The following is a 21,864-nucleotide window of genomic DNA, read 5'->3' on the forward strand; positions in this document are numbered from 1 at the left end:
TGTTATATTCTCTATTCTTTTCAGCATGCTTGAAGAATTCTGTAATTAAAATTTAAAATATATTAGCAAAAGGGATATATACATACACATACATCTGTACACTTGATATATATAGACAGATGCATAAGAAGCTGCAACTTTGCCTCCAGGAAGACTGCTAAGACTGGAACACAGGCACGGGAACTTTTTATTATCATTTGTGAGATTTGTGTTGTGACTATGTATTATTTTTCCAATCACATTTTACTAACTAGGTTTTTCTTAATTTTAATAAAATAATTAAAACATTAAAATTTAACCATAGTTTCTGGCTATGATGGAGAAGCTTGAGCACAGCAATGCTCCCACCAGGAACAATCAGAAAGCTTGATAAAACAAAACTAAAAATAAACTTTAAGGTACTGGAGAGCTGCTGAGAATTCAAGAATTGAAGGGCTCAGACCCTAGAGAGAAGGAAACCACAGAGAAGTAATCCAGGATTCTACAAACTGTAACCCTTCGGGCATCCCTACACAAGGGAGAAGGCTGAGAATCTGGGCATCTGTAATGATATGCAGTCATTTCAAAACTACCAGACTCAGCAGCGGGACCAACTGAAAAGGACAACAGAAATAAACTCACAAGCAATATGGTTATTGATGGTATCAGGTATAGACTTTAAAGTACTTGAGGTTAATATATTCAATAACAAAGAATAAGACAAATTTCGGCAAATAACTGGGATCTACTTTTTAAGTAAACGGAAATGGAAATCCTAGAATTGAGAAAAAAAAAAAAGGGCAATATCTGAGATTAAGAACTCAAAAGAAGTAAACTACACAAAGCAGAAGAGAGATCTGATGTGCCAGAAGATAGGTCAGTGGAAAATATTTTCCTTGAACCTTGAAAAGCAGCCAGAAAAGACATTAAAAAAGCCAACCAAACATGTCATTGTGAACAGGAGTATGTATATATGTAATTGGCATCTCAGAGAGGGAGGAGAGACAGAATTTGGCAGAATATTTGATGATAGTGGCAACACAACCTTTCTACAGAGTAATTTGTATGAAAAACTTTCCTTCATTGACTCAATCTTTCATATTGAAAATATCAAATTTTAAAAGAATCTGTTATCTTAACTAAAAAGCAAAGAGAAATAAATACTAATTGTGTACACTTCTTTGTAGTGATTGCTATTGTGCCGTCTGTTTTCCAGTTATTTGAACATTGTAGACTAACCTAAATCATGTTTTAGGATTATCAAGAATTTCATAATCAATTATTCAGGGTGAGCTAGTGTTTGGAGGGTGAAATCGCCTTAAAATGCTGCCATTTGAAGTATTGTATCTTCTTCACTCAGATTTTTATTACAAAGTTATTTCACTTATATTTACACATGACATTTTAGAGATACCTAATGGTAGCTACTCCATGCCTTTTCAGAATGTCTATTTAAAGAAAAAAATATATTAAGACAAAGACAAAAAAAGCAAGATAAAAAATTATTTCTAGAATAATTTGTATTTCTTTAGACTGACCAATGATGTAGAATCATATATCATCTTTCATGTCATAATAGAGTAAATGAACATTTTCCTATGTAGGTGTGTGATGTATGAAAGTTCTTTTTTTTAAAAGAAGAATTTCAGGTTTGAAGCAGAAGATTGCATTTTTAGTAAACAATAAATCAGATAGGTGAAGTGGTAGAAAGATTCACATTAAAACCAATATTGAAATTTGGGCTAAGGAAGGAACTTTACTCCATATCAGACTAAAAGAAATAAATATATTAAAGAGAACCAAAGTATCTTTTATCACTTTAGTAGAAAATACATTAAAACATTTTGTTAAAGTTTATTTAAGTTCCCTTAATTTATATAATGATTTTTAAATAAAATATAACAGATGTTTTGGCTTCTATTGGCAAGGTATAATAGCTCCTTCCTATTCATTTGTTTGCAAAGTATCTCTTAAGAGACTTATTCTTTTTTCATTTAATGTAAATTTTTTCTTTGAATGTTTTTCTTATCTTACTGTGGCCTCTATAGTACATAGTTTTCAAATTCAAAGTGTTTTTCCTCCTAGAAGGTACTTTCACACGTAGCCAAGCTTTTATGCCTCTTCCAGTCGTGTAGCGCCACCTGCTGGTCATTCCTTAGCATAGCATCAAGGTCCAGCAAACTGAATTTTAGCTTTGAGGGTTTTTTGAGCAATTCTATTCGTCATAATGAATATTTCATGATTTATATTCTTTCTTAGAGGGCTCTAAAATATCAAAGATAAAATTTACTTTTTTTAAAGAATAGGATAAAATAGAAAATTCAGTTACCATATGAATCTACTGGACCCTTTTACTAGTCTAAGATAAGATCTTAGTAATCTTGTTTTTCCTTTGTCTTGATACATTTGCTATTTCATCACCTTAGGAACTATTATATTATTCATCAATTATTCATGCTAGAAAAGACTAAGACAATGGAAGAATGGTTAAGAGATACCATTAAACTAAAATCTAGTGATGCTGGTGAAATTGATCATGTATACAAGTAAAATCTCAAGACTGAATTTTCAGCTGTCAATATCTTAGATAAATTTTCTGAGACTTAATTGATTAGTGAATATATTTCTAAGAAGAAAAAGGAAATAGTATTTATTCAAGAGAGAAGGACTTCATTGAACAATTCCTTGTAACAAGAATCTGAGCTGTTTTGCAAAAAGGATGTGTGACGACAGTATTCTTCCATTTTTATGATGTTTATGTGCCAATAATTACTTGATACAGTTTCTAAGTGGACAATGCTGATATTAAGTGTATATATAAAGGTAACTGGAAGGAAAGAGATGATGCAGAAATGGAACTCACTCACTGGATTAGAAAAAAAAAAAGAGTCCATTGTACTCGGATGATAAATGACAACTGTGCTTCCTGGTACACTGAACATACGTCATAGGAAAAGCAGGATACTACTCATAATAGACATAAAATATCCAGGAATAAAATAATGAGAAACACATATTGTGGGGGGAAATGATAAAATTTTGCTTAGGGACGTAACAGAAGATATAAATAAATGTTGGATAATGATGTTCAGTACTGTAAAAATCTCAATTCTCCCCAAATTGCTTCCTAAATATAGTGTAATAACCAAAGAATTTTTTTATATAACTCAACGGGATAACTCTAAAATTTATAGCGAAGGATACATTTTTTTTATCTGTGCCCATAACTTTTATGATTTTATGATCCATGCCAACGATTAAGATACCTATTTTTCATTTCTTTTTTAACATATGTTTTATCAAAGCAATTTATACATATAATTTTTTTAAAAACCAAAACAGTACAGAGGGCATAATGACAACCAATACATCTCCGCCCTACCCTTCTCAGCCCAGTTCCCCGACCCAGAGATAAAAACTTTTACATGTGTCTGATTTTTGTTATTCTGGTAGTTGCCTTCATTTTTCTTAATAATATGCTTTTATTACTATTTCTTGACTTGATGACCTGAGGCACCTGCTGTTGGCTCCCCGCTGAGCCTGCTCCTGCTGTCTCCTACCTCAGCATGGTTTATTACTATTTTCACCTCCTCTGTTGGCTATGTTGGTCACTATTAATCTAACACCTAAACCTCTATTTCACTCTCTCCACTGTAGCTGGAATCTCCACATCCTATTTTATGAGGACAACAGCACCACTAATATTCCATTTATATTTCTTTCCCCCTCTGCCTCCCAACCTGTAGCCTTATACATTGTCAAGGTTGGTAACATTTGCATTCTATTCTATAATCATTATTAAGTCCTCCTTGCTTTGTCTAACGTTTGACTCTAAAAGCTGAAAACCGATGTTTACATTATTATGATTATCCTTAAATACTGTTCATTGAGTAGCAACGTTTTAAGCAACAATTAAATTTTCTCATCTATTTCATTGAAGCCTTGATCTACATGCTAATATTCAAGTAAATTTCCTTTCTTATATGCCCAACAATTGTTCAAAATCATGTCACATCTTAGGTTGCTTCATATTTGAAGTACGCCTTCTTGTACAGTTTGAAATGTCTCCTTTTCCCTGAAGTGTCCGATACACGGGGGATGAAGAAATGTATGCCTTCCAGTGTTACCTCCAGCTTCTTGCTAAATCCATATATTACTTAAAATTCTCTCCATTTCATTTGAGGTTGACTTCCTATCCTAATGTGGGGGATTTACCTCCCATTTGGATCATTTCTGTACAATTTATCATTCTGTAAATTTTTAGTTGCATTTCCCATTTTAAAAAAATGCATCCTGTACTCTTTCTCATTTTGTAAAGTTTGTGCTGCTTTTTGTTTTATGGGTACAATATTCTCAGACATTTCTGAGGATTTTAGTATTTTTAAGCTCTTTTCTGTTCCTTCAATGATCTATTTCCTCATCAGTCAATCTTGGTTTTATCTTAGGCTTTTTTGGTCATACTGCAGGCTTTCGGCAAATGGTGATTTTCAGCCAGTCTGAGGTAGGGTGGGTGAGCCAGTGGGTGGGAATCAATCATTCTGTTGGGCCCCCAGGTGACACAGAGCTAGCAGTGGTTCTGCGGGCAGATGTTGAACATGAAAGCAGAAGTTCATGGTCAGCCCCTAGGCCAAGTGGACAAAGGTGGGCAGTATGCACACAAACCCCCTGCAGAAGAGTGTTTCCATGATCATTCTTTCTAAAGTAGCTGAACTAAAGTAACCCTCAGTTACTTTCAATGTCCTGTGTATTTCCTTCAAACGAAGAACTGATAATATATTTCTTGTTCATTTATTTATTTATTTTGTTGCAGTTTGATTATACCACTACATTATAAACAAACAGATGCATATGATATCTAAATGATATAATATGGTGCAAATTCCAATTGATAAAGACTTGCCTTCTAGTCTTTATATATATATTAGGGACACTCCTCAAAGATAAATTCTACCTTTGACATATATAATTAATTTCATATGATCATAACTTGCAAAATCCTAATTTTGCTTTGTTTTTGCTCTCCTATACACACACACACACACACACACACACAGACACAAACACAGACAAGCATACAATCACATGACTCAGAGGGCAACAGTTTCCAGTTTATGAATACCACACAACTGCTACATAAGTTGGCAAAAATAATTCCAGTGAAGTCATTCACTCACATCCCTACCAACCAGATTTCAAACAACTTCTACTTATTTTGGTCAAGAGCAAAATCCTCCCTAATTAAATGTGAATCCCTGCTAATTGCAAATGAAGTCCAAGGAGATTGAGTAAAGCCACCTACGTCAGTGGTGCAGAGCTAGGTTTGTGACTCAAATTTACACATTCCAGTTCAAGGAAAATACATCTTTCCAGGATTTGGAACGACAAAATCTGCTGCCCACCAAAATCTGCTCTCTTCTTTGCCCAAGGAGTTGCCAGTGTTTCCCAGAACTGTATCACTAGCCATTTCCTGCCACTTTCCACATTTTCCCTGGAGCCTCCTAAATGTGTAACAGTTTCTACTACCATCTTTATGCCGATGGCTCTAAAATCTTCATAACCAACTCTCATCTCCATCTTGAGATCCAAGTCTCTCTTCCTAACTAATTAACTGGTATCTTCAAATGTAAGTTGAACTCAGTAACATTCATCCTTGCCTCGTATAGCAGCCCTTCATTCTTCTATAAGCCACAGTGGCATGAACATCTTCCCAATCAACCGAGCCAAGAATCCCTACACCTTTCCTGTCAAGTCCTAAACATTTCCTATCCTAAATGTTTCCTGTATCTCTGCTTCCCTGTATTTCCTCGACCAGCCATTCAAAGGTATGCAGCATCTGGTTCATTATTTATAAAATAATAGAAGAGGCTTTCATTTGGGAGATTGCTCTAAAGTATACAATAAAGAAAAAGTTCCTAAGTAACTAATCTATCGGGTCAAGTATTCAAATTAATTAAATACAAACTCCTACAAATTAATTTAAAAAAATAAGAAACTTACTTAAATGGTGTAAATAAAAATGGTAAAGTGGCTTCTTTTTTCTGAGTCATTTTCACCTGGGAACCAAGTATGAAAATATTTTATATTATAAATGAGAAAAAAATTAACTAATTTCATTTTGAAATATAAACATCCATGAAAATGGTTCTTCTGAGATAGTTAACTACTTTGAAAATAAACGGGATATTGTGTTACTACTATATTATTTCATAAATATTTAAAGAAAAATTTAACATTATCGTACCATCATAATAAGTTGATTATTAAGCACACCAAGCCTGCAAAATGACATACTCGAATGTAATTAAACTATACTTTTTTAACTCTTAAGAAACAAAATAAGTCAAGCTGCATTAACACTATCAAGAATAACAGAAAGTTTCAGTTAAACGGTCACTTCTTTAAGTTCTTAACACATATCATAATGTATATAGAATGACAAGAAATATTGCAACCTCTGATACTACTTCTACGGGGCAAACTCCACTGATAAAGACTTGTTTGAGGTTTTATAAGCATATGTGGTAGGCTAACAACTAGGGACTCTCCTCAAAGGTAATTCTCCCCCCTCAGACTGATTCATGGAACCTGATGTGAAACTTTTTTACACTATTCAAATACACAAAATTTAAAGATAATAAATTATAGAAAATCACTTTTTAAAACACAAAATCAAATATTTTCACTTAATATAGTCAATTTAAAAACTAGCAGTGTCCATTTTTGTGTGCGGTTTCGTTTTACCTTAAACTGTTCAAGAATCTGTACTGCATTGGTAAACATGCTCTCTGCCTTGAAGAGATCAGTGCTGTTTAATATATCCACAGGAAGGATTCCCTGTAAATAATAAACACCGGGTTAATATTAGTACCAACAAAGCTCGGGCTATCCTTATACAACAAAACAGACTTACAAAGGAAGCAATAGAGAAAAGACATAATGGACGAATAAATTCCGAGAATAATTAAACAAAAAATCTTTTTAAAAACCATAACTGAAATAGATGTTCTATTATTTTCCTCATGAAGCAGATATAATAAAGTAAATAAAGCAAAAGAGATGAATTAAATTCAACAAAACCTGACATTTGTTGAAAGATTACTGTATGGTAGGCAATGAACTAAAAGCTGTTGCACACACAAAAAGGTACTAAGGTGGGCCACAGCCAGCATGTTTAAAATTAGAAGAAAAAAAAAAAAGGATATAATAAGCAAAATGGGAGTACAAATGCCTAGTAAGAGTAAGCACTGTTTTGTGAAACTTTTGTTTCAGTTTATACACACATACACACATACTTAAGACTACAGGGGTCATATTACTCAGAGTTCTGAGGTTGATGACATTATTTTTTTCCTATTTATTTCCTTTTTTTAAAATTGAAGTATAGTCAGGACAGTAGTTTTTTTTTTTTTAAGTTTGATTTGAAGAGCTAGTAAGAAAGGCTGGTGGCAATGGATATTTTTTGTTCTCTAGCTGTTCAGCACCCAGTTCCCATTCTTAACAGCATTTCTATCCTATGCTGAGAAATCTCCCCATTAGTGTAGCACAGTGGGTCTCTAACGGGGCCCTGACTTCCCTTACTGAAGGGCAGACAAGTAGCCCAGGCTGGACCACTCCAACGGTAATAAGCACTGGAATCTGACTCCTGAGAGTCAGGGTGCAGAGAGTCCAACAGGTGTAATGCTGCCGCCCCCTCCTGTCGGTGCCCTGAGCAGACCGGCCCTGCCATGGGACAATGGTGAGATTCTTCCTCCTGAGTTTCCATAGCACCCTTGGCTCCTGTTCATTTCCCAGCCTGGGTTTTCAGCATCCCTTTGATTTAGCAAACCACCAAAATCTTTTGAATAAATTTCCTTTAAATGGATTCAGTTTCTGCTGCTTAAAATAAAAAAATTACTTACTCCTTTTTATCACTTAAAACTAACATCCAAAGATAAAAATCTATATACATTTAAGAAAATAAAAGACTTTAAAGAAAACTTATTAGGCTTGTGTTCCAGATTGTACATTATAATACATACATAATTATGAGGTGTTACACGTTCAGAAAGAAACATAAAGGAAAATACAGTCTTCAATGTAATCAAAGATTATTTAGAGACACATAAAAAGTAAATTTTACTGAACAATAATTTTTTTTTTCTGAGAATCGATAAGAAAATTTTATTCCTTACCACTGAATTAAGAGGAAAGGGAACTCCAATGAGACAAGCCATTAATGGTGCAATGTCAGCCTACAAACCAAAAAGTTCAATTCTAAGAAGTCTCCAGATATCAACAAGGAAATTAAATAATTTAATGCAACTATATTTTGAAAGATAACCATGATGTTCATTATAATCCATTACCTTCAAATTTTATTTAATACACACGAGATACTGATCTCTAAAAATGTCATTTGCTAGAGGCACATGAATTTATGAAAAATTAAATTTCAAAAGAAACCACTAAGAGCCCCAAATATAAAACATACTAGTGTCAACAAAAAGCTAACTTATTCTAGAAGCTAAAAACTTGACCACTTTATGTAACAGTATTTTTTAGCATTAATGGAAAGGATGCCTTAAGTAGACAGCAAAATAGCAACAGTAGACTTTAACTGGAGAAATATATATATAAAATAAATATATATATAAAAAATATATATAAAATAAATAAATAAAGTATGTATCAGAAGGAGGTTGGTTTGCCAGCCAGGGAAGTCCAGAAAAGATATAAACCACACAAGAGGCTCTTTAGATAAAACACCTCAAATACTGTTTGAATAGCCATGTTAAAGTCCAATTTCCAGAAGAGTTGTCCATGCTTTCTGTCTCTGTCGCCTCACCTCCCCATCGCTCCTTAGGCCGCTCTAACTCTTTGTCATCCTGTACACTGTTCCCCCTAGAGAGCTAATCACCTCCATTTCTCTAAATCTAATTGATTGTTTTTATATTAGTCTTTGTAACTTTTCAGGCAGTAAAGTGCTTGGATCTCAGAATGCCCAGTTTCAAATACTTGCTTATGATCTCTGAGACCTTGGGCAGGTTATGTTCGGTTTCCTTATGAGTTTAAAAAAAGAAATAAAAGTTTCTCCTTTAACAGAGTTACAGCAGAATCAAACGAGACACAATGTATAAAGTACCTGGGACATAACAATCCTGCACTAGCTGGTGGCTACAAGTGCTGTTGTGATGGCTAATTACCTGAGTTCTCAGCAGCACTGTGCAGACCACCCACTTCTGGGCCCCTGAAACACTAGTGTCTCCAACTGAGTGTCTCCAATCTCGCTGTGGCTCCTTTGCAGATAACCTTCCTTAGTTCTCATTTAAAGTTGGACTTTGGTTCCAGGCCCTCAATTCTTTTCACCTTTTACTATCTGAATCTCTTTACTAAGTACCACCCAATAGAAAACTGAAAACTCTAATGGGCTCCCAATTGCCTTCTCTCCTTCCCGTAGAATCCACTGTTGGCCCGCTCTGATCTGCCCTCCATGCTGCAGCCAGAGGAGGTCTTTCACAAAAAATCAGATCATGTTACTCTCCAGGCTTCAAACACTTCAAGGGCTTCCCCAAGCTTTAGGATTCAGTCCATAGGGCCCATGAGGCCCTGTGTGGTCTAGTGTTTACCTTCAGCCTCACATCACACCACAGTCTCTGTTGCTCTGTACCCTGCTTTCTTCAAGATCTTCTGTAATGCCATGTGCCCTCTGCCAGAGCTCTGTGCACGTGTTGCTCCTCTGCCTGGAAAGCTCTCAGTCCTCAACTTCTCAGGAAGCCTTTGCTGACCACACAGTCTACCAGATACACCCACTCTATGCTCTTATGGCTTCGCAGGGCCTTATCACAGCTTAAATTTTACATTTACTTGTATTTATCATACCCCTATGATAAAATTTATCTTACCCCTAAACTATAAGCTTCCCAAGGCAGGGACTGTGTCTGCATTGTTTCTGTGTTTACTCATCATTTTATCCCTTACACAATGTTTAATGTTAATGTGTTAATGTTCCAACGTTTTAATGCCAATGTTGCACAATGTTTAAACATATTGCAGACACATAACACTGTTGGCAGAAGGAATGAATAAAGAAATTCTTATCTAATGTAGGAGTGTTCAGAGAGCAATAGCTGAGTCTATAGTCAGTTTTTGCTTATGACCCAGTCTGGCTGTAAGTAAAACATGTTCTTGTTTTATGGACTTCAAGTCGTTCCTATCCTTTTGACAGCGATTTTTATTGCAAATTAATAGACTGCTATCTGATTCTATACATTTTCATTTGCCTGGGTAATAAGCATCCACCCTGAGAGAAGAGACCATTTTTAAGATGTTGAGGAAGAACAGGCTTCTGTAGTCACAGGCCTGAAAATGAGGTCCTAGACCTTGGTTTATTCACCACAGCAGGGAATGTCAGCTCGTGAGGTAACCTGGAGAAGGTAAGATACTCCTGCCATTCTGGAGGCCACATACCAATGATGCCATGCCTTCCACAAATAGTGACGATGGCTGTATACGCAGCATATCTTCAACAATGAAAATTCTGTGCTTTATATTTACAGATAATGTTAAGGGTCTAACTTGATTAGGTCAGCCATGTATTTTCTTATAATGTAAGGTTTCTGGCTGAGTAATCTATACACTCTTGTCACTTTCTCTCCATTGCATTTGTAAAAATTCTGGGTAGAATTAAAGACAAAACATGTGTCAATAAAAAAGAAACGGTAACTGACATTTAACAGGAAAGAAATGCATAAATGGGATTTTACTAGAACTGTGCTTAAAGTAACTAAGCAGGGCAACCATGACAAGAAATCACAACAATTTAACAGGCATGCAAGTTTCAATTTGTATAATAATTCTCTAATTAGCCAGTATTACTTGGAGGGAGTCTTCTTTCAGTCTTACTTGAGGCTGCTTTTTTCATTTTGCCGAAAGAAAGATTACTTGGGGTTAAAATATGAGCACTAAAAGGATTTCCCTTGGTAACTGAAATGTTTTAGAAAAACCCTTTAACATCATTACTATTAATACACTTTTTTTTCTTTTTTTTTTTTTTTTTTTTGTCTAAACTTCTTCTTTTGTGGGGAGGGAGGTACTTAGGTTTATTTATTTATTTTTAATGGTGCTGAGGATTGAACCCAGAACCTCATGCCTGCTAGGCATGCACTTGACCACTGAGCTATATCCTCCCTCCTTTGTCTAAACTTCTTATAGGAGATAATATTAAATTTGAACATGATTAAATTTAATGAATACCTGATTGACATCTTGCCTCTTCCAGTTTTCCAATTTCCATTCTGAAATACACAATTAGACACAAAAGCTGATGATAAGAATTTAAAAAGAATAAATAATTTTATTGTTACAAGTGGTCGATGCTTAGTGGAAAAAAAAGTACCGGAAATTTTAAGCCAAGTATGAACAAAAAGGATGCTCAAAAAGGCAGAGCTGTTAATTTTTAAAACTAGAACTTAAAAAGAATAACTGAAAAGTAAATACTTGATTTTTCTGTGATGATTTATCAAATTTTCAAAATGCTCATTTGGAGATAATTATTTCACAACATTAAAAGGCTAAGGAAGGAAAGACAGAAGTAAAAGGCACAGTGGTAACAACTGTCAGAGTGACTACAACTAGTCACAATCTTGTTCCAAGGAATTATCAAGGCAACTGATAGTCCATTAGTCAATCCAAGCTCTTCTTTTTTCTGTGATGGCAGCTGCTTGCAAAATACTTGAAACTGTATACTCCTACCATGCTAATCCCACATAAGAAAATAGTGCAGAGAGTTACTATTAAAATGCCTCATTCCTCTATCTTTCCATAAATTCAGAAATTTCAATAAAGTAATCAGAACAAATGATTCTGAAACTGTCTTGATTTTAAGACTCTTTGACTTTAAGATGTATTATCAAAAAGTGTTCTAAGATATTTTATGATGAAATTTCCTTATTTAATAAGGTGATAAAAGTTTAAAATATAATCCTGATTCTACTAGTCAGCTACTAAGAATTCACAATAATCCCCTGATAAGAAAAAACATGTACATTTCCTTTCTTTATAACTTATGATACTTAATATTCACAGGAGGAAAAAGTCATTCTTTCTGTAGTGATTCTTCAAGTCGTATGGTTCTAAAATGTTGATTCACTGAGAAATCAAATGCCAAAATAAACTTCTGTCTCCTAAGTATAAGCATACTATTTAACCTGGCTTCTATTTAGACCCAGTCTAATCCATTTAACACAGAGCATAGGAATACAAAATGGTTCAGCTGCTTTGGAAAGTAGTTTGGCAGTTTGCAAAATATTAAACATAGAGGAATATGTGACCTGTTTATTCCACGTCTAGGTATCTGTCCAAGAGAAATGAAAACACATGTCCACACAAAATCTTCTACACAAATGTTCACTGCATCATTATCATAATAGCCAAAATGTGGAAACAAGACAAATGTCCATAAGATGATTGAATAAAATATGGCATATATATATACAATTTATTATTCAGCTTATTTATAAAAAAAAAGTAAATCACTGATACATCTACAACATAGATGAACCTTGAAAACATTATGCCAAAAGGAAGAAGCTGACACAAAACACTAGACAGTGAATGATTCCATTGACATGAAATGTCCTGAACAGGCAAACCCATAGAGACAGAAAGTACATCAAAGGTTGCCAGGGGAGTGGGAGAGAGAGGAATAAGGAGCAATGCCAGTGGGTGAGAGTTCTCTGGGAGGGCGATGACATGTCTGGTAATTAGACAGTAGAGGTGATTGTACAATCTTGTGAATATACTAAAAAAACATCCAATTATACACTTCTAAAACATGAATTTTATGGTATTAGAATTATATCTCAATAAAAAAATAAATTCAAAAATAAGAAAGTGCAAGAGAATTCTATTATACAAACCCAAAAGTCTTCTACGGTAGAAATACCTTAACACAGCTGTGAGTCCAAATCCCTGGAGAAGGTTTCAAAAAGAACATTTCTAGGCCAGACTCATGGAATCAAAATATCTAGTGACAAGGTCTAGAAATCTGTAATTCCCTTTTAATTGGCATTTTTAACAAGTGCTTTGGATGAGTCTGACGCAACTACTCCAAAGAAAGGCATCTAAGAGGAATTAATTTTGTTCAACTAGTTAAAATTTTGGAACTGTAAATAATATCTTACCTTACAAAATAACCAGAGCTCCAAAAAAAAAAAAGGAATTCCTTTCCATCATGAATTAAGAAGCAAGGGAGGATTGGGTGACAGAGAGAGCCTTCAAAAGTGCTAGAGACAGAGCAAAATCTGTCCAGTTTTGAAATATCAATTGTGACACATGTGTGATTTACCTGATTGACAGTCTTTGCACGTAAGAGTTGAGTCAAGGTTTAATCTAAGTCCTAGAATAATAAGGCTTGTGGAAAAAAGAATAGTAAAATTTATACCTGAACTTCCAAGGAAAATAACTAACACTGTCTATCTTAAGCTGAATATTAAAAACAAACAATATGAACTATATAAAAGTAATACATAGAAATAGTAATGGCACAAATATCAAAATGAAAACTATAACTTGAAAAGTAATTTTTTAAAGTTAAACTTTGGTTTTATTTTAAAATGTCACCTTTATACAAATAATAAAGATAAATGTTTATACCTTCCAAATATGTATCATCAAATTTCTGAGCTGACACTTTTTGGGGATACTTGATTCCAGCTCCCCAAGTCACAAAAGGAGTACAAGTCTCTGAAGGATGACCAGCCCCATGGAAACCTACAAGAAAGATACAAAGAGCAGTAAGACAAGTATATAAGAACTAGCTTATGCCTAAATATTTTTTAAAACTTAGTTTTGAAGAGTTGATCCATATATAGCTAATTCTAGCCACCACACTCCCAAATGTTTGCCTCTCTATATAATAATTAGTTTTAAAATATTCCCAAAGCAAGTCTGAGCATCAACAACAACCAGGCAAAAACAAACGGCAGAACATCCGTTGAGCGACTATGGTTGAAAGAATAATAACAATAAAACTTGGAGAAGCTGCCACCAGTGTAGCACCAAAGGCGAAAGAACAGGGAAAGCTCCTTTGGGGAGTAACCACCCAAGTTTGAGGCAAGCAGTCAAGGCAAGGTCACCTCTGGAGAGGATGGCAAAGTCTCTAAGTGCTTGTCTTCCAGGCCACTCTGGCTGGTATGGCCAAAAACCCTTTATAAAGTGGACCCAGCTCATCAGAATTCTATATTGTGATTTGGGGACCCAAACTTCAGCTTTGCCTTGTTTTGCTCTCTGTGCACACAGTGCATTTGCCTTGGGAATCTCACGGGCAGGACAGGCTCTCCTAGGGCCGATGTGCAGTAGTCCTAGGTCCCTTGGTAATACCACCTTAAACTCACCCCCTTTGCCATCACATACAGCTAATTCTAGGTAGATAAATAATAAGTATTTTTGTTTTCTCCTCCATACTTTAATTTCTCATTTTAAATGAGAATGTATTCCTTTTATAGTTAGAAGAAGGATTATATATGGTCAGTCTTTTTCACACTAACATCTTAAGCATACTATTATGCGCTAGACACTCTGCATATATTAAGACATCTAATCCTCTCCCAACATTGTAAGATATCTGCAAGCTAGACTTAATGCTACTTTAATCATTAAGCATTAATCACTTAGAGACAGACTAACCCCAGTCTGTCATTCCATGGTCAGAGGTAAAGATAAAGGCTGTTTTCCCATCATTTCCATAAAAATCCTTAAGCATGGATGTAATTTCTTTCACTCCTTCATCAACTATTTTAATGTTGTCCATATATTCCCTGTTAAAAAAGAAACAGAAGAGCAAATTAAGTTACATTAATTACATTGATTTGGAAAAATCAAATTTACTCAACAAGCACTTACGACATTCAAAGTCAGTAACTCATGAAGTACTTTTAGATCTCATCTTTAATGTTTAAATCACAGCTCTTTAGATTGTTAAAAATAATTTTTTCTCCTTTTAAAGAAGTAAAAAAATCTGAAATAATTTTCAGAAATGGTTTTTAAAAAGATACTGATTAGCAAATAAATTTTAATGAATGCCTCTTAAGTCTCAAATGCAATAATGATGACTTTCAGGCTCATGCCTCTCATAATGTAAACGATATTGTTCTTGCCACATTAACACACATCACTGTTTCAAGTATAGAATATTTGCATCCCTTAGAGTGTTTGTGATATAAAACATTACAATATACTATAATGTTTTGAACAAACTATATTTAAACTTTCCATACAGTTGAACAAGGATGGTTTGGTGTAAGTTCTTGCACTTGAAACAGTGCATTGCATTAAAGAAGGGAAGCGTGAGGTATTCATTACCAGCAGCTAGCCAATAGGCTTTATAGTTAGTTAGAGTAACATAAATCAAATTCAAAGTGAAGAATAAAAGTGTAATATGAATTCTTCCTCTTTCTTACAGTCTGCGACAGTGAGAAATATATTTGCTGTTTTACATAAGGAATGCTAATGAAATACAGTATACAAAGCTTTATACTCTAGATACAATTCTGGTTAAATGGAATAAGGAATAGGTAATCATATCTTTTTGATATAAATATTAACACCACATAATGTTTTCTTATTTCAAAATTTACTAAAATACTCTAAAATGTAAGTTTTTTTTATCTCTGCCTTGATAAATGAAGAATATGGAATACATGTACAGGATATATTTTACTTACATTAATGTGCAGTCTAGTCACAGCACATGTGATGTTAGCCAGTGTATCATACTACATCTCATATAAATGAGAATTTATCCTACTTTGGAGTTATTTAAAATATAAGTTCTATTGTGATAATTACAAAGAAAACATTATAACATTTAAAAAGTTCAAACAGAACAGGCGTTTCCCTAAAACCATGAAATTAAACACAGTATTAAAATTACCTCGATGATGGTCGGTGAGCATGTCCATTTGTATCTATTCCTAATAAATGTAAGAAAAAAACTATTTTTTCTTCATTTAGTTTAGAAAACAAAGATTGGTTGTTTCTGGCAGCATGAAAGAATTCCTACATGTAACAAACCAGTTAAAACATTTTAGTTCATTTATTTTATTTAAAAAGTAATTCTGATGAAAACATTTAATTAAATTGATATATCACTATAAAATTAAATTCTCTTATTTTGTTTACATTTGTCCCATGACCTACCAACACAAGTACTTGTCAGTCCAGATATCTATGTTCAGATAGAGAGGGAGTTATTTTCCATGTTATAATTAGGCCAAATAAAAAAAGGTTTTAGAAAGGGGATCTTGACTTCATGAAGCTCTCATAACATTGAATAAAATACAGCAGACTGAAGAACTATTCTGACAAGAGCCAAAAATAAAAGCAGTGCTAGAGGCAACAGTTTAAGAATGCTTTATTGTTTTAAAATGTTTTCATGTACTTCTCATTGTCCCATGTGTGACCACCCTAGTCCAATCACAGTATCTCTCCTGGAACATTGCAGATGGCCTCCTATTTCCTTTGTCCTGAGACTAAAGGCTGTTCTTCACATTGTATGATAGAAAAAATGTCCACTTAATGAAATATGGTTCCAAAATGATTAATTTCATAATGACAAACTGGATTCATAGAGCCCTCTAAGAAAGGGATTCATTCTGTACTTACATACACATGAACATGTAAACAGGTACCCGGGGAGAGTACTTTTAAATAAGCCACCAGTGGGGTAAAGCAAAGAGAAGTCATGGAAGACTTAATACAGGAGATGCTTATGTATATTTTACCACAATTTTTAAAAAGTGAGTAGAATTTGGCATATATTCATAAACTGTTTGGCTAGAATTAAGCATGAGTCTTTGGCTAGGATACAAAGTCCAGGTAAGAACCCTGACCCCCCTCAAACCCGATCTCAGACCTTGCTCTAGTCAGTGTTCCTGCCATGCTAAACGCCCCTTCTTTCAGTTCCCCAAATCCCTTATGCTGGCTCTTCCTTTGGGCCCAAGTTTACATAATGCTGTTGGCCTGAAACACTCTTCTCCACATGCAATCCAGATCCATCCATTTCTTAGTCTCCTATACTCCTCCAGAGATTATCTCAAAGCTCTCAGGAAAGCCTTCCTTGAACTGCTAGTTTAGATCAGAATCTTCTGAAGATACATTCTTAGTTCCTGTATTTCCTTTACACCACTTACCATTGTTGATGACTTCGTATTTTTGTTATTACTTGATTAATGTACATATCTCTAGCATATTTAATGAAGTTGCAGGAAAATCTTTTTTTCTAGTCAGTATCATTCACCAACATTAGTAGTGTTGAAATAAAGAAAGGAAAAAAGGCATAAAATCAGGCCAGCCACTACCGATTGCTGCCAACCCACAAGAAATCAAATCCATGATTTTGGAGCATTTTTAGCTATGTATGTGAAATTAGAAGCCAAGGGCCTTTAAGCAGATGCTAGCATTAAGTCGATTATATTGAGAAATGATAGCAAAGTAATTGCTAATTATTTTTTAAAGAGATTCTATTTAACTTGAAGGTTTTCCCATTTGACAAATGAAAAAAGAAAATTTCAAGGAGAAAGATACTGATAAAAAAAGCCCTACGGTCTATCAAAGAATATATTGAGCACTTAATTCCTGCTAAGTAAATACAAAGGAAAATGCAGACACATGCTGACTGTTTACAAACTAACAAAAATGACTATATAATGGAGAAGTCCATAACGTCAGTTCAAAAGACACTACTGGTAAAAAGAATCATTAAGTGTCAATCAATGAATGCTTCTTACAAGAGATGAATTGTGAGTTTTAATTTGGAGATGAGAAACAATGGATAGAAAGGAGAGAGACAATATCCACAGCTGAGATGAAAATCTCACAACGTTTGAAAATACAAATTCTACTGGATTCCTGGTGAAACTGTGATGATTTTCACTATCAAATAGTCCAAAAAAACTCTATTTCTAAAAGAAATTCAAGCATTTTATTATGATTAACTTATTAATTTGTTTTTGCTTATTTAATTTTTCTTTAAGGTACAAATTGTTTTAAACATCTACTTTATGTTATAATAAATGCATTAGCTTTGAACAGCATTTTTCAAAAGACTTTCATGCAAATCACATGGTCCTACTACTTGTAAGAGATTGGTTCTGTGGTCAACGAAAGATCAAGAAGGTTCACCTAGGATGATTTAGCAAACTAGGAATGAAATGCAGGTTTCCTGAATCCAGTCAAGAGTTCATTTGACTCTCGAAACACAGAATTTAAAGGGTTAACTTAAAAAATTTTTAATTCTATTAATTGGTTATTGTAGAATATGTAATTTCTTAGAATCCAGTCTTTTAAAAATAGCATGCTATAATAAAGAACTTTCAAAGTTCATACAAATAGAAAAAATTAAGACATATTTACAAACAAATCAATTTCTAGTTACAGTACATACAAATATGTGTGCTGTAGATAAGCCACTCAATAGCACGTACCTTCATATTATCAAAAACCCAAGTGTCCAGTTTTGCTACATCCTGGGCACCAAAATCCTCACTTTCAGCATCATAACTATATGTATAAACATGGTTTCCACTAGCACCTGAGAAGGAAATTTGAGAGAAAAAATTTAATGATCTTTTAAACTGTCACAAAATATAAAATAATCACTTAAATATTTCTGTGAGCAACCAGAATTTGTCATAAAGCATTTTGAATTATGATGAGGAAGAGAAAGATGGGAGGAATAATTAACATTTGTTTTCTGTGCCATGGACCAAGGTTTGTACTTTAACATATGCAATTGCTTCTTGTTCTCACAATAACATATTCTAATTTTACAAATACACTACAAGTGAGTTAATTAACCTGAGAAAGTCACAGTGCTAATTAATAAACAATAGCACAAAAGTAAACACCAAAGTTTGTCTCTCTGTAAGGGTTAAACTATTCAAAGAATTTGTGCATCTTAGTATGGTACAATCTAAAACAGATGACATCATTTGTTTTGCACAATTCTCTAACTAAGAAGAAAATTCAAATATTTCAATTATTTTAGTCATAAAATATGTGCATTTTTTTCAATATAAAGGAAAAAATATTGCTTATTGCCAAATAGTTTGAAAGGGTCAACATATATATTAATCTTATATATATGTAAAATTTTTATTATGAATCTAATCATTTTAGTCAATTTCTGAGTTAGATGGGCTCTTACAGGTCATAAGGAAGAGATATAACAAAATAAGGACAATATCTTATAACATCAGCTCAGCTATAATGACATTATTCCACTGTTCAGCCATTCTGATTCTCAGATTGTAAGCAAAAATCTGAGTGGGTCTGTAGGTTACCATAAGAAATGGAACATTCCTATTGCATTGTCTCCAATTCAGGCATTGGTCCTGTCCTACCAATTATAGCCAGAAGTAGGAAGGTAAGTTTGGTAAGTCTTAGCAACTAAATACAGTCTCACCACCACCAGTCCCCCCAAAAGCTTAACTGCTTTCCAAAGAAGGGAGCATATAAACGGTAAGCAGTATGAGTTTTCCGACCTGCCCTACATAATAATGTTCTATGAATATTGTACAGAAAATTCTGAATATTTATTTTGCTTTCATGACATATAATAATCTTCAACAATTTCAATTATTACAATTACACCCATGGCTAAGCGTAATGTTACAACATCTTTTCATTAAGTGAAATGACCCTAATGCTCCCACTTACAAAGCATTTAATGACATAAAATTCAAATGGACTCCAAATGATTTTTTAAAATAATGTAAATGGATTTTCTAATCAAGAGATGTTCTAACGCCTGCAGATTCATGCACAGAAACAAATACTACAAATACAACAAATCCAAATGGCATGATCTTGAATACATGAAAATAGGAGTTATAAATATGAATTTTAACATTTAAATCTTTACACGAACATCTACTAACTTAACGGTAACCTATCAAAGTAAAAAGAAACAGATATCAACACCATCATCATAATGAGGAGTTAGCATCATAAGAAGCATTTTGCAAAATGCTTCACATGAATTATCTTATTTAATCCCCCAAAACAAACCTATGAGATAGAAATTATTATTATTACCACATTTTACAAAAAAGAAAACTGAAATTCAGAGAAGTTATCTAACTTGTCCAAGATTAAAAAAGCTGTTAGATATTAGAGCCATATACCATGTCATCAAATCCAAGGTACGAAAAACTGTATAATGTACAACATTTCAAGTACAACTAAGGAAAAAATCAAACTGACATGTCTATCCATTGCAATACCCATCCTTATTTCAGAGATGTTAAATATGAAAAACATGTATTTCAAAATCAATAAAATATAGTAAGTAATATATTTTAAATTACCATATTGATTTATTACCTATTCAGCATCAGAATTAATATAATCAATGACTCCTACCTTTGGCAAACATAGCCAAGATATCTGCGCTTCCCCAGCTCCATGTGTACTTGGTTTCATTAATAAGAGAATCAAATTCTACAGGATTTTCCTTCCATCCTTCAAGTAATTGAGAAAAGAAAGTAAACAATAACAATAGTAATAATACATGGTGAAGTATTAGTATAGCCTCTAAAGAAGTATTCTTCAAATAATGACAATGAAGATTAATTGCAGAACAATGCAACTCTAATAAAAGATTTCATTACATGTATTATACCACAATTCTTTTTTAAAAAGTTTACAACAGATAATTTACTTCTTACTAAAATATAGAATCACATTCGAACTTTTGAGAGTTAACATCAAGGAAAACCATGGATCCATCCAATCATATTCTTTCAATAGCACAGGATGACAAAAGACTAAAGCTTAATTTTTGAATCAATCCCAGTGTGTGTTTCTGTGAGTTAGACATGCTAAAACACTTGTCAAAAGTATCTCAAATTAGACTTGACTTTATGTTATGATTCCGTGTTAAGGAGGCAGCATTTATGCAAAAAAGTTTTCATTAGACCAAATCACCTAAATAGACAATACCTTTGGCAACTGCACTGACATCTTCATAAAACCCTGCTATCAGGGCTACGTGGCCTGGCCGAGACTCAGTTGGCACACGCGTATGCGATATCCCCCAGCTGCCCTCATTCATTATGATGTTCCTAAAAGATATTTCAGACAAATAGTTCACAGACTATGATCAAATGCTCTGTTAGGCTTTGGAAAAATATTATTACAGAAGGAATGCAATCAAAAGAGTCAGCCAAAATGAAGGAATCTTTCTGATCCCAGCTGAGCCCAGTCTGAGACCTCTCATCAGTTTGATTCAGCAGCATAAGTGAGCCCAGGTGAAACAAAGAACCACCCAACCACTCCACAGAGTCCTAAGATAAAAATACATTATTATTGTCTTAAAGCCACAAAATACTGAAATGGTTTGTTACCTAGGAAATAACTGATATACACAATACTATTTTGTCAATTTAAATGTTATTAGGTGTGATGATGGTATTATGGTCATGTCAAAGAAAGTCCTTGTTCTTCAGAGATACACACTGAAGTGTTTAGGAGTGAAGTGTCATAATATCTTGCTTTCCAATTATTCAAGAAAAAATAAAAGTTTAAGCATGTGTGTGTATGTTTGTGTATCGAGAAAGAAAATGCAAATATGAAAAAGTTTAAAATGGTTATATCTAAATCAAGGATATACAGATGTTCATGGTATAATCCTTTTGACTTTTCTATAGTTTAACTTGAGTTTTCATCTCTCCACAACAGCATTAGGAAGGGCTTTTGAGGGGCTTGCCACAAGTCAGAAAAAGAACAGTTGATTGCAGGAGCCCCATAAGTTCAAAAAATTAAACATTTCTTTTCAAAGCCAACAGAATTCAAAATTACATTACATAGTGATATAGACTTGGAAGGGCTTTATATATTTTATAGATG

General features: G+C 33.8%; 1 protein-coding gene across 3 annotated transcripts in view; it reads right to left on the minus strand.

Annotated features, from left to right (window-relative positions):
- Window positions 1-21,864, minus strand: part of PIGN (phosphatidylinositol glycan anchor biosynthesis class N) — an 88,145-nt gene that overhangs the window by 53,716 nt on the left and 12,565 nt on the right. For 2 of the 3 annotated variants that reach the window (XM_006182787.3, XM_032470749.1), the window contains exons 4-13: window positions 20,959-21,080; window positions 20,380-20,478; window positions 18,441-18,547; window positions 15,890-16,014; window positions 14,644-14,774; window positions 13,612-13,728; window positions 11,212-11,252; window positions 8,151-8,210; window positions 6,721-6,813; window positions 5,977-6,032 (exon numbers count right to left, since the gene is read on the minus strand). In XM_006182787.3, coding sequence (XP_006182849.1) covers window positions 5,977-6,032; window positions 6,721-6,813; window positions 8,151-8,210; window positions 11,212-11,252; window positions 13,612-13,728; window positions 14,644-14,774; window positions 15,890-16,014; window positions 18,441-18,547; window positions 20,380-20,478; window positions 20,959-21,080 — 951 coding nt within the window. The remainder of the gene's footprint in view (window positions 1-5,976; window positions 6,033-6,720; window positions 6,814-8,150; window positions 8,211-11,211; window positions 11,253-13,611; window positions 13,729-14,643; window positions 14,775-15,889; window positions 16,015-18,440; window positions 18,548-20,379; window positions 20,479-20,958; window positions 21,081-21,864) is intronic. The other variant, XM_032470750.1, reaches the window with a different exon arrangement.

The sequence above is a fragment of the Camelus ferus genome, chromosome 30 (genome assembly GCF_009834535.1).
Source record: "Camelus ferus isolate YT-003-E chromosome 30, BCGSAC_Cfer_1.0, whole genome shotgun sequence".
NCBI classification, from domain to species: domain Eukaryota; kingdom Metazoa; phylum Chordata; class Mammalia; order Artiodactyla; family Camelidae; genus Camelus; species Camelus ferus.